General features: G+C 42.3%; 1 protein-coding gene across 6 annotated transcripts in view; it reads right to left on the minus strand.

Annotated features, from left to right (window-relative positions):
* PRPF40B (pre-mRNA processing factor 40 homolog B) overlaps positions 1–12,190 on the minus strand; it is a 136,450-nt gene extending 124,260 nt beyond the window's left edge. For all 6 annotated transcript variants that reach the window (XM_073614097.1, XM_073614098.1, XM_073614096.1 and 3 more), the window contains exons 1-2: positions 12,132–12,190; positions 124–204 (exon numbers count right to left, since the gene is read on the minus strand). In XM_073614097.1, the coding sequence (XP_073470198.1) occupies positions 124–204; positions 12,132–12,173 (123 nt within the window). In that variant the 5' untranslated portion in view covers positions 12,174–12,190. The remainder of the gene's footprint in view (positions 1–123; positions 205–12,131) is intronic.
* Positions 12,191–12,830: the final 640 nt, after the last annotated feature.

Raw genomic sequence — 12,830 nt, forward strand, 5'->3', positions numbered from 1 at the left:
GTTAAAAGCTCATAATCTGTAGAGAAAAATAACCAAAAATGCATAACAAGGGCACACCAAGTATACACATGCAGTTTGTACATGTGGAATATGCAATTACCACATCTAAAATAAGACACTTACAAAGGGTGGAGGCATCAGGGGAGGAGCAGTAGGAAAAACTACAGACTGTCCAGGTGGAGCTGTTCCTGAGTCTGGTGCTGACTGCAAACAAAAAACAAAAAACACACATAACAAGCTAATAAAACTCTAACTTTATAAGTTATTTTCAGTGACTAATGCAGCACTTTATAAATTGTGAACCTTTGTTTCACTTATGTAAGTTTTTATGGGCAAAGAATACAGATAGTAAATAAAAAGTACAAAGAGCTGTGTATGGAAAACATGGAAAATATAGATAATATACAGTATATGTAAAGTAAAAAAATAAATAAAAATATTTTTAGTTTTGCATATAGTTGTGAACAATCAGCACCCCTATCAAACTTTTACTACTTTTTCTGTCCCCACTGGGTACACGTGTATCCCAACCAAAAAGCAAAAAATAATTATATCCTTCCTTAAAAGGAAGAAACAAACTGCTGCTGTAGTGTACACCCTGCCTACATCAATCAACTTGGGTACAACCAGCCTGCTGGATTTTACTTGCAATTACCGCTAGCGGCTGCTATAGATGCTAGCAATAATCACTGCCTTTGTATTTTCCCGGTGGGAGTGGGGGGGGGGGGGGGGGGGGACCGTCCCCACCAGGAGAGTACAATGTCTAGACGGGAGGGATTCCCCTGTCAGCACTGTCTGTGTTGATGGGGAAATCTTGCAAATTCCTTTCTGGCAACCAGCAAGAAATTTGAACCATCTAAGGCCTGCATTATAGGGATGGACAAAAAAAAATGACGTGTTTTTTAAAAATCCCTTTAACCATCCTAAATTTGAAAAAAAAAAAAAACTGTGGCTATAGCCATCCTGACAAAAAGAAATCTACCTACACTTGTCAAGAAAAATGTATAATATATTCTGGATAATAGGAACTTCCTGCTGTGTCTTGAATAGACAGGGAGAAGAACCTCTATGATGAGGAAAAAGAAATAAAAGCACTATTATTTGTAAAAAAGGGGAAGAAGTCGACCCTCTTGTGTTCTGTATTATTGACTGTGTCCTTACTGAGGATTTCCATCATTTCTGTTGTTACACGACCAGTAAATGAGAAATCTCCCCAATAAGGACGCGAGGTCTAAAGCTGCAATAGATTGGTCTTTCTTTTTTTTGATCAGCCAGCAAGCTGATCAAAAAAACAAAAAAACAAACAGATTTACCCATCCAAACAATTGAGGTAGATGAAGGAAGCCTTCCCCTTGAGCTTATGTATTCTGACAGTGCGGACTCCCCCCACTCCCAGAATACACTGATCAGCACTGCAGCCAATTGGCTGCAGTGCTGATCAAATTAAAATTTTTGCAACATTCCCGTTGGACAGAAATGAGCAGAAACCTCCATAGATGGATCGAAATTCAGCCAGTCCCTGCTGAAACAGCTGAATTTCTATCCATCTATGGCTGGCCTAACTCTTTCCCACTATAACAAAAACTACAAAGAAGTTCTTTTACTTGTAATCCTTTTCACACAACACAGATAAAAAAGAACTGGGCACTGCAATAAGCATCCAGAACAATGGAATTATTATTACATGTTATGAGATGTTTGTCAGAGCTAAACACAAGAAACCGAGTCAGTAATGAGATCTGCAGGAAGACACATTCATAACCTGATACTATCCCTGGTAACACAATAGTATCTCTGGATTTTTGTTTACAAACTATTTTTATTGGGTACAAAAAGGTGGTACAAAACATCATATGCCAAAAGAAGTACAATACAAGTAGTTTGCACATAAGGAAGATCAAAATATATTGTGCAGTTGTTGATAAATATACTTTGTTTCAGTAAGTTAACAGTAACATCTGTATCTCTGGATTTTGAGCTGATGCCCAGCTACTGATATTTGTTTGTACCAAATATTGTCAAACATGTATATCTCTAATGATTATTCTACATCCCATGCATCAAATTACATAAAATGTAGCCATATGATGGTGTTTTCTAGCAAGGTCAGCAGTGGCAGCTTACATGTTTTTCTAAGTACACGTTTCCAACCAGAAATCCATCTATGGAGTCATGCACAGAAATAAAAACATCACAAAAGTTCTAACCCTTTCCCCCCCATCCTAAACGTATAAAAAGGTAGTGGCTGGTGTACTGCTAACAACTGTCTATACTAGGGCCGAAACGATTAATCCATATTATTGATAATAATCGATAATTAAAATCGTTGTCAACAATTTTCATTATCGATTAGTTGGTCTGCAACTTCCTCCCTGCCAGTCCGTTAGAATCCTCCTGTGTACAAGGCGGCGGCGCCGCTGTATTCGGCGCTCATGTGACCAGGCAAGTCCACACCGCATGTCCACGCCTCTCCTCCTCGCTGACGTCAGCTCCCGCTTGATATTCTCAGCCCGCTGCTGCCTTGAGGTAATAGACAGAGAGAGGCGAGAAGCAGCCGTGATAGCCGAGTTGCACCTGTGTGAAGTGATAAGCTAGCGGCTAATGGCTATACAGAATACTGTCAGTACAGTACATTAATTTCTGTGATGACAAGTGCCCCATGATCCTAAGGATTTCTAGGGGGGGTGCCCCATCATTGGTGTTCCGAGGGTGGGTGGAATAGTGCCCCATCATTGGTTTTCCTGGGGGGGGGGATAGTGCCCCATTGGTGTTCCTGGGAGGGGGAGGGGGGGAATAGTGCCCCTTTCGTGTTCCTGGGAGGGGGGGGGAATAGTGCCCCATTGGTGTTCCTGGGAGGGGGAGGGGGGAATAGTGCCCCATCATTGGTGTTCCCGGGAGGAATAGTGCCCCATCATTGGTGTTCCCGGGTGGAATAGTACCCCATCATTGATGTTCCCGGGAGGAATAGTGCCCCATCATTGGTGTTCCCGGGAGGAATAGTGCCCCATCATTGGTGTTCCCAGGAGGAATAGTGCCCCATCATTGGTGTTCCTGGGTGGAATAGTGCCCCATCATTGGTGTTCCTGGGTGGAATACTACCCCATCATTGGTGTTCCTGGGAGAAATAGTGCCCCATCATTGGTGTTCCCGGGAGGAATAGTGCCCCATCATTGGTGTTCCTGGGTGGAATAGTGCCCCATCATTGGTGTTCCCGGGAGGAATAGTGCCCCATCATTGGTGTTCCTGGGTGGAATACTACCCCATCATTGGTGTTCCTGGGAGAAATAGTGCCCCATCATTGGTGTTCCCAGGAGGAATAGTGCCCCATCATTGGTGTTCCCGGGAGGAATAGTGCCCCATCATTGGTGTTCCCGGGAGGAATAGTGCCCCATCATTGGTGTTCCCGGGAGGAATAGTGCCCCATCATTGTTGTTCCCGGGAGGAATAGTGCCCCATACTTTTCATTATTACTTTAAATAAACGAAAAAATTCCATATTACTTTTTTTTATGATTTTATCCGATTAATCAATACAATAATCGGCCAACTAATCAATTATAAAAATAATAGTTACAGCCCTAGTCTATACACACATTTGTTCCTAAGCATAATACGGAGCACCTAGTTCTACCACCTTCTACATGAATCCATGTACTACTAATAATAAAAGCATGGAGTGTCACTACTGAAACCTGAACCTGTGAAACAATACCAGAAATACTCTGCAAAGACAGCACAGGGAATATATAGCATCCAAACACTATGTCATCACTCAGCTATGTCAGCTCTATGTCCCTAAGCAAGTCACTGAAAGGGAATCTAACATACACTCTAGTGAAGGAAGAATTGAATTTCAGTACGTTAATATCAGCTCACATCATCAGCCTGCAAATTCTACAATCAAATGTTATGATATACCATTAACATAGGACTAATCCATTAGTGTATCTAAATCAAAAAACAAAAAATCACTGAAGGAATTTTGTTAAGACTTGAGCAGCCAGAATTTGGAGAACTGTGTATAGCAAACAATCAGCTTCTAGCTTTCATTTTATAAGTTTAAAATAACATTAAAGTGTTACTAAACCCACAAGTCTGTATATGCAGCAAAGCATGCTTTTTATACTCACTGTGAGACCTAAGGGTTAATTCTGCGCACTGTGTAAAAAGGCTGTTTGATCCCTTCTTCCACTGTCCCCAATCCATCTCCTGACAGTACAGAGCCTTAGGGTCACTCTACACATGCTCAGTTTGGTGTGTACTGCTAGAGTTTTTTTTTTTTTAATTGAGAGGGAACATGTGATCAGCACAGAGCCAATCAGCGCTGTCCAGACAGAGGGTCAGAGGTCCTGCAGCTTCATAGGGTAGTCAGAGTAAAATGGAAACTCCATCTATAAGCTTTAACCAGACACTGATAGAAGTCACAAGACTGCTATATACTTCTGAGAAAAGGTATTTAGCAGTGGTTTACTGGTGTTGTGTGTGTGTCTCTAAAAACATGCAGCCCAGCGTGGGGCCCAATGGAAGCGTGCACGCATGGGTGCCCCTTAGCACTCAGCTCGCTACAGGAGGCAAAGGAGGGAAGAGCGTACAGCTCTGGTGGGGACTATGAGAAGAGGAGGTAATATTTTATTGTTCTGCGCAACGATACTGCACAGAAGAGTCACTTTCCTCCTCTTCTCACAGTCCCCACCATAGCTGTATGCTCCTCCCTCCTTCGGTTGCCTCCTGTAGCGAGCTGAGTGCTAAGGGGCACCCATGTGTGCACGCTCCCATTGGGTCCCTCGCTGGGCTGCGTGTGTCTATAGACACACACAACACCAGTAAACCAGGCCCTCACATGAGTTTGACTGAAGGCAGCAAGAACTTGTGGCTCCACTGCTCTCAGTTTTTCCTGTGGAATCAGGAAGTGACAATGGAGCTGGAGACAGTGCTTGAGAGGTGATATGGAGCCAGGTAAGTGTTTGGGGACCTGGGATGGGGGTAGAACAGGTAGTTAGGCGATTTTTACCTTAATGCAGATAATGCATTAAGTGCAAAAATGTTCAGACTTCAGTACTATTTGAAATGAGCAAGCTGAAGATAGAAGCTGATCGGTTCCTATGCACTGCTCCAGATTCTGTCTGCTCTAGTTTTAGTAAATACCCTCCCCCCACCCATAATTAATTGGAGTTTTTCAGTCTGTGGATGTTGTTGATAGTTTTATTTTTTTTCAGGCTTATTTCTTTGATTTTCACCAAGTGATCCTGTCAGTAACACCCTTCCTATCCTGAGTTTACAATGCTCACTGATTGTACTGTATCTGTGGAGGAACAGCCTCCCTTCACCTAAATAACATAGTGTGAAAGTATTCATTGACCTTAGCACACTTCCAAAGAACTGCAGCATGCACAGGACAGTACTGGATTTCTGGCAGGATCAGCAGCTTTTTTGCACTTATTGAAGACACATAAGACACAAGATTTTAATTTTATATTGAGCAAATAGGAGAAGTTAATTGTTAGGATTTACCACCTTGTTTTAAACTCTCCTATTAATAAGCTTTTGGTGCCTCATCCTCACATTTTTTTATGGAAGGAATACATACTTTGATTTGTAAAGTTAAAAGTGCACATCAAACCCGCAGCATCCCTAAACCTCTGGTCAGGGTGCACATAGTGAATGTTCAGCAAAGTGTTGTGCAGTAAGCTTTTAGGATTCTTTGTGCACTGTGGGGTTGATTTACTAAAACTGGAGAGTGCAAAATCTGGTGCAGCTCTGCATGATAGCCAATCATCTTATAACTTCAGATTGTTCAATTAAGCTTTGACAAAAAAAAAAAAAATGGAAGCTGATTGGTTTCTATGCACAGCTGCACCAGATTTTGCACTCTCCAGTTTTAGTAAATCCCCTCCTTTAACCACTTCACATCCCGCCCATATTTATATGTCGTCCGCAGGAGGGGTCTCCTATCGTGGGCAGGCATCATGTCCTGGGCTTGCCATCTGGGGGGCCCTCCGCGTCACTCGGGGGCCGGTGCGCATGCCCGGCGGCCACGATGTCCACCGGGCACCCGTGATTGCCCAATAACAGAGCAGGACCACGTCCTGTCAGGTGAGAGGAGACCGATCATTTGTTCCCAGTACAGAGGAACACCGATCGGTTTCCTCCCCTTGTGAGTCCCCTCCCCCTACAGTTAGAATCACTCCCTAGGTAACACATTTAACCCCTTGATCTCCCCCTAGTGTTAACCCCTTCCCTGCCAGTGACATTTATACAGTAATCGGTGCATTTTTATAGCACTGATCGCTGTATAAATGTGGATGGTCCCAAAATGGTGTCAAAAGTTTCTGATATGTCCGCCGCAATGTCACAGTCAAGATAAAAATCGCAGATCGCCACCATTACTAGTAAAAAAAGAAAAATTTATAAAAATGCCATAAAACTATCCCCTATCTTATAGACGCTATAACTTTTGCGCAAACCAATCAATATATGCTTATTGCTATTTTTTTTTTACCAAAAATAAGTAGAAGAATACATATCGGTCTAAACTGAGGAAAAAATTTTTTTTTTTTGTTTTTTTTTTAAATGGGATATTTATTATAGCAAAAAATAAAAAATATTGTTTTTTTTTTTTTTCAAACTTGTCGCTCTTCTTTTGTGTATAGCGCAAAAAATAAAAAACGCAGAGATGATCAAATACCACCAAAAGAAAGCTCTATTTGTGGAGAAAAAATGATAAAAAATTCATTTAGGTACAGTGTTGCATGACCACACAATTGTCATACAAAGTGAGACAGCACTGAAAACGGAAAATTGGCCTAGGTAGGAAGGGGGAGAAAATGGCCGGTATTGAAGTGGTTAAGACAAGCCTATGTCTGTCTGGAGGTGTTCCTGTTTATAATGCTGTTAATCACAGAAGGGACCCGTAGGACTGGCCCATAGTGAATGGTGTCACTGCAGGCATTGGCGTGTTCTGTGTCCTTTTGTTGTAGTTGCAGATAGGGATTTACAGAGGATGGTGACAAATCTAAAGGCCTGTTCACACTATCTGCATGCAAAGAAGTGAGCGGGCCGGGGGCTGTTCTGCCGGGGAGTGTTTCAGTTCATCGCACTGTTTACATTTTGTTTTAACTATTTTACAAGTGTACAAGTTTGTGCATTTTTCCATGCACCACTACAGCACTGTAGTGTGAATGGGGTGCATAGGAAACAAATCATTTTCTATGTGTTCTGTGCAGAAAACCGCAGGTCACCACACAGAATATGAATGAGCCCTAAGGCGACATTCACGGTCCCTGCTTGCCAAAACGATTTGTTTTAGCTTGTGGGCTACTCTGTTGTGTGCCAGTGGTGAGATCTTGTGTATTTACAACAGAATGCATTGCTTATCTTTTGTCTTTGAACTTTATTGAAATGTCAAACTGACATTTGATACTCCTCTATGGTACGGTGATTGGTGCTGACATCAGGTGAGCTCTGGTGTGTTGCAGAAAAAATACAAACATGCTGCATTTTCCAAAGGCTATTTCTGCGGGCATACACAAAAGAGGGGAGAAGGAGAGATTTCCCAAGTAATTCTTCAACGAAGAACAACTGGATTTATCAAAAAATATACACTTCTTTATTGAAAAAATCCACACTGAGAGCTATTTAAAAAATTATATAGTATATATATATATATATATATATATATATATATATATATATATATATATATATATATATATATATATATATATATATATATATTATTAGCTATTAAATAATTATTATATATAACAAACCTTCACCACATTCAATAAAAATAGACAACGTTGTCTAAGGACACAGATGGCCACCACAAGCAGATATACACTCCTCACAAATCTCAGGAATTTCTAATCCTCGTAGAAGAATCCCAGTGAGGGCATGGATGGATATAGTCTCAGAGCAATTTGCTCAATATCTCATGTGTACAACACATTGAGCATTTTACCTGGTGTTCATGTGGATTTTTCCAATAAAGAATTGTATATATTGATAAATCTGGTTGTTCCTCATTGAAGAATTACTTGGGAAATCTCGCCTTCTCCCCTCTTTTATGTATGCTTACCCTGATTCAGAGGAACACACCTCAAGCCTTTATTTAAATCTTTATTTAATTCTTGAGGTGACGGTATGCGATGACTATATGAGGAATTGTTAAAATTCAGTTCCCCTTTTTCAGCCAAGTTTGTATTAGGTGTAGCCGCAGTGTCATTTTTATCCTTGTTGTTGTATTTCTGCAGGCAGCGTTGCAGTGTGAACAGGGCCCATAGAAAATAATAGTTATAGATGTGCCTTTGCGATGATTGGTGTTGATTCAGTGCAAAAAAAGTCCATAACTGCACATAGCGTGAACAAGCCCTAGGCTTCCATTCACACCTAGTAAGCACTTATAGCAAGGCTTATACAGGCATTTCTACTGCATGTTTTGCGCTTACATGTCATTTTTTTAAAAGTATTTTAGGTCTCATTCACACAGGGTGTAAATAACTCCATGCTTGGTGAGGGCTGTGTTCCCCTGAATTCAGATGCATGGGTGTTCCATGCATCCTCATGCAGGCAGTCATTGATAACTGGGACACAATGGGGTTGATTTATTAAAACTGGAGAGTGCAAAATCTGGTGCAGCTCTACATGGTAGCCAATCAGCTTCTAACTTCAACTTGTTCAATTAAGCTTTGACAAAATAAACCTGGAAGCTGATTGATTTCTGTACGGAGCTGCACCACATTTTGCACTTTCCAGTTTTAGTCACTCAACCCCAGTGGCTGCAAGGACGCAATGGGGGAGATTTACTAAAACTGGAGAGCGCAGCTCTGCAGGGAAACCAATCAGCTTCCATGCTTTATTTTTAAAACTTGAACAAGCTGAATTTAGAAGCTCATTGGCTATCATGCACAGCTGCACCAGATTCCAAGTGCTCCAGTTTTAGTAAGAGTCGGTGCACACTGAGGCAGCACGACTTGCAGCGCGACTGCCTCAGACGACTTGAACACGACTGCAGTGGCGACTTGCAAAATGACTTCTATATAGAAGTCTATGCAAGTCGCCCCCAAAGTCGTACAGGAACCTTTTTCTAAGCCGGAGCGATGCTAGTACGGTTCCATTGTACAGAACGGGACACGACTTGTCAGGCAGCTAAGTCGTCTGACAAGTCGTCCCAGTGTGAACCGGCTCTTAATCTCCCCCAATATGATATTTGTGTGGGTGCAGGTGTGCAAACGCAGACAGCATGTGTTTGGGGACACACACCCATTTGGATGTCAAATTAGGAGCAGTGTGCGTCCACGCAACCACTGCATCCCAATAGACATCAATGGGACTGCCTGTACAGGGATGCACGGAACACCTGTGCAGGTAAACACGGCCCTCCTCAGATGTATGCTGTAGTACTCCCCATGTGACTGAGGCCTTATGCCCCGTACACATGATCGGATTTTCAGACGGAAAATGTTTAAAGGGAGCTTTTTGTCAGAAATTCCGACCGTGTGTAGGCTCCATCGGACAGTTTCCATCGAAATTTCCGTCGCACAAAATTTGAATCTGGTTCTCAAATTTTCCCACAACAAAATCTGTTTGCGGAAATTTCGATCGTGTGTACACAATTCCGACGCACAAAGTTCCACGCATGCTCGCAATCAAGCAGAAGAGCCGCGCTGGCTATTGAACTTCATTTTTCTTGGCTCGTCGTACGTGTTGTACATCACCGCGTTCTTGACGTTCGGAATTTTGACCAACTTTGTGTGACCGTGTGTATGCAAGACAAGTTTGAGCCAACATCCGTTGATAATAAATCCATGGATTTTTTTGTCAGAATGTGCGATCGTGTGTACGAGGCATTACAAGCGGTTTTGCAAACTCCTAGGTGGGAGAAGATTGGAAGTGAACAGTTGTTCAGGTGCAAAAACATGCGAAAGCGAATGTACGCATTTACAGATGCTTCCATTAAAGTCTATAGGGGAAAAAGCTCATGTACCTTTTTTTAGCTGTGAGTGACTGAGCATAGAGATGTGATCATCCTGTATTGATAGAGATGTGATCAGCCTGTATTGATAGAGATGTGATCAGCCTGTATTGATAGATATATGATCAGCCTGTATTGATAGAGATGTGATCAGCCTGTATTGATAGAGATATGATCAGCCTGTATTAATAAAGATGTGATCAGCCTGTATTGATAGAGATATGATCAGCCTGTATTAATAGAGATGTGACCAGCCTGTATTGATAGATATTTGATCATCCTGTATTGATAGAGATGTGATCAGCCTGTATTGATAAAGATGTGACCAGCCTGTATTGATAGATATTTGATCATCCTGTATTGATAGAGATGTGATCAGCCTGTATTGATAGAGATGTGATCAGCCTGTATTGATAGAGATATGATCAGCCTGTATTGATAGAGATATGATCAGCCTGTATTGATAGAGATATGATCAGCCTGTATTGATAGAGATGTGATCAGCCTGTATTGATAGAGATATGATCAGCCTGTATTGATAGAGATATGATCAGCCTGTATTGATAGAGATGTGATCAGCCTGTATTGATAGAGATGTGATCAGCCTGTATTGATAGAGATGTGATCAGCCTGTATTGATAGATGTGTAATCAGCCTGTATTGATAGATATGTGACCAGCCTGTATTGATAGATATGTGACCAGCCTGTATTGATAGATATGTGATAAGCCTCTATTGATAGATATGTGATTAGCCTGTATTGATAGATATGTGATCAGCCTGTATTGATAGAGATATGATCAGCCTGTATTGATAGAGATATGATCAGCCTGTATTGATAGATATGTGACCAGCCTGTATTGATAGAGATGTGATCAGCCTTTATTGATAGATGTGTAATCAGCCTGTATTGATAGATATGTGGCCAGCCTGTATTGATAGATATGTGACCAGCCTGTATTGATAGATATGTGATAAGCCTCTATTGATAGATATGTGATTAGCCTGTATTGATAGATATGTGATCAGCCTGTATTGATAGAGATATGATCAGCTTGTATTGATAGATATGTGACCAGCCTATATTGATAGATATGTAACCAGCCTGTATTGATAGAGATATGACCAGCCTGTATTAATATAAGTGATCAGCCTGTATTGATAGATATGTGACCAGCTTGTATTGATAGATATGTGACCAGCCTGTATTGATAGATATGTGACCAGCTTGTATTGATAGATATGTGACCAGCCTGTATTGACAGATATGTGACCAGTCTGTATTGACAGATATGTGACCAGCCTGTATTGACAGATATGTGATCAGCTTGTATTGATAGATATGTGACCAGCCTGTATTGATAGATATGTGATCAGCCTGTATTGATAGATGTGTGATCAGCTTGTATTGATAGATATGTGATCAGCCTGTATTGATAGATATGTGATCAGCCTGTATTGATAGATATGTGATCAGCCTGTATTGATAGATGTGTGATCAGCTTGTATTGATAGATATGTGATCAGCCTGTATTGATAGATATGTGATCAGCCTGTATTGAACAGATTGGAGCTCCTACTGCATGGTGCACTTAGGTACAGAAACACTCAGGTGTATTGAACAGTATTGTAATTGCACTGTTTCCCTTTATATTGTAAAGTGCTGCACAAACTTTTGGCACTATATACAAATAATAGTAATAAAGGTGTGAACAGGGTCTAATAGGAGTGCTGGGGGTGTAGAACAATAAGAAGCCATTTGGCACTCCATTGGCACAGCCAGGTGCCCAGTCCCTATGATAGTAATGAGTGTAGGATGTGGTAGAAGTTGTGTGACCCTGCAGCAGTCCAGTGACATTGTACAATGACTGTCCCCCATACACAGCCTGCTCCATCCCTGAGCCTAGGATCACAGGGCTCTTATATAAGGCGGTGTAGCAGTGTCCTATGGGGGAATGTCCATACACCGTGCACACACACCCCTCACTGCACAAGGCTCTTCTGTATTACCTTCATAATAAGCCCTCTACACCACAGCCGCTGTCCCCCCTACTATATACACACATAGAAAACCCTGGGCCCCCCTCCCCCATCTCTCCATGCATTCTGCCAGTACAATCCCCACAACTACCCGGCACCCCGATGTACAGCTCCCTCACCATCCCTGCTCCAGCCGTGAGCCGACTCAGGCTCCTCCCCATCAATAAGCCGCATGGCCATTGGCAGAGGACGCGAGGAGGGCGGGGCCTGTGCGCTGTAACCTGAGTGATGCCAGCCGGGCACCGTGTAATCATACAGTGCCCGCTACTGTGTAATACCGAGCATGGGGGGGAGGAGTCACCCACAGAGCTTTATCCCTGGATCAGGCCAGGGCTGATGGAGGGGGTGATGGGGATGAGTCCAGGGAGGCCAGTGCCCGGAGATCAGGGACAGCTGTCAGTCTGGATCGTCCATGGAATACACTGAGCTGTCTGCCTTAGGAAGCATACACTCCGATAGTACGATCACTACACACCAAGCGATCTGTCATCGATTATCGGTTAAAGTAAACCAACGAAATTCTAAAGGCCCGTACACTCGATCGGATTTTCCGACAGGAATTGTTCGATGTCAGGCTGTTACCGGAAAATCCGACCGTGTGTATGCTCCATCGGACATTGTTGTCGGACTTTCCGCTAACAAATATTGACTAGCAGGTCTTCAAATTTTCCACCAACAAATGTGTGTTGTTGGATTTTCCGAGCGTGTGTACACAAGTCCGTCAGACAAAAGACCAAAGTACAAACACGCATGCTCGGAAGCAAGGACGAGCCAGAAGCGGTCGGTCTTGTAAACTAGCGTTCATAATGGAGAATTAG

This window comes from Aquarana catesbeiana, linkage group LG02, assembly GCF_042186555.1.
Source record: "Aquarana catesbeiana isolate 2022-GZ linkage group LG02, ASM4218655v1, whole genome shotgun sequence".
Taxonomy (NCBI): domain Eukaryota; kingdom Metazoa; phylum Chordata; class Amphibia; order Anura; family Ranidae; genus Aquarana; species Aquarana catesbeiana.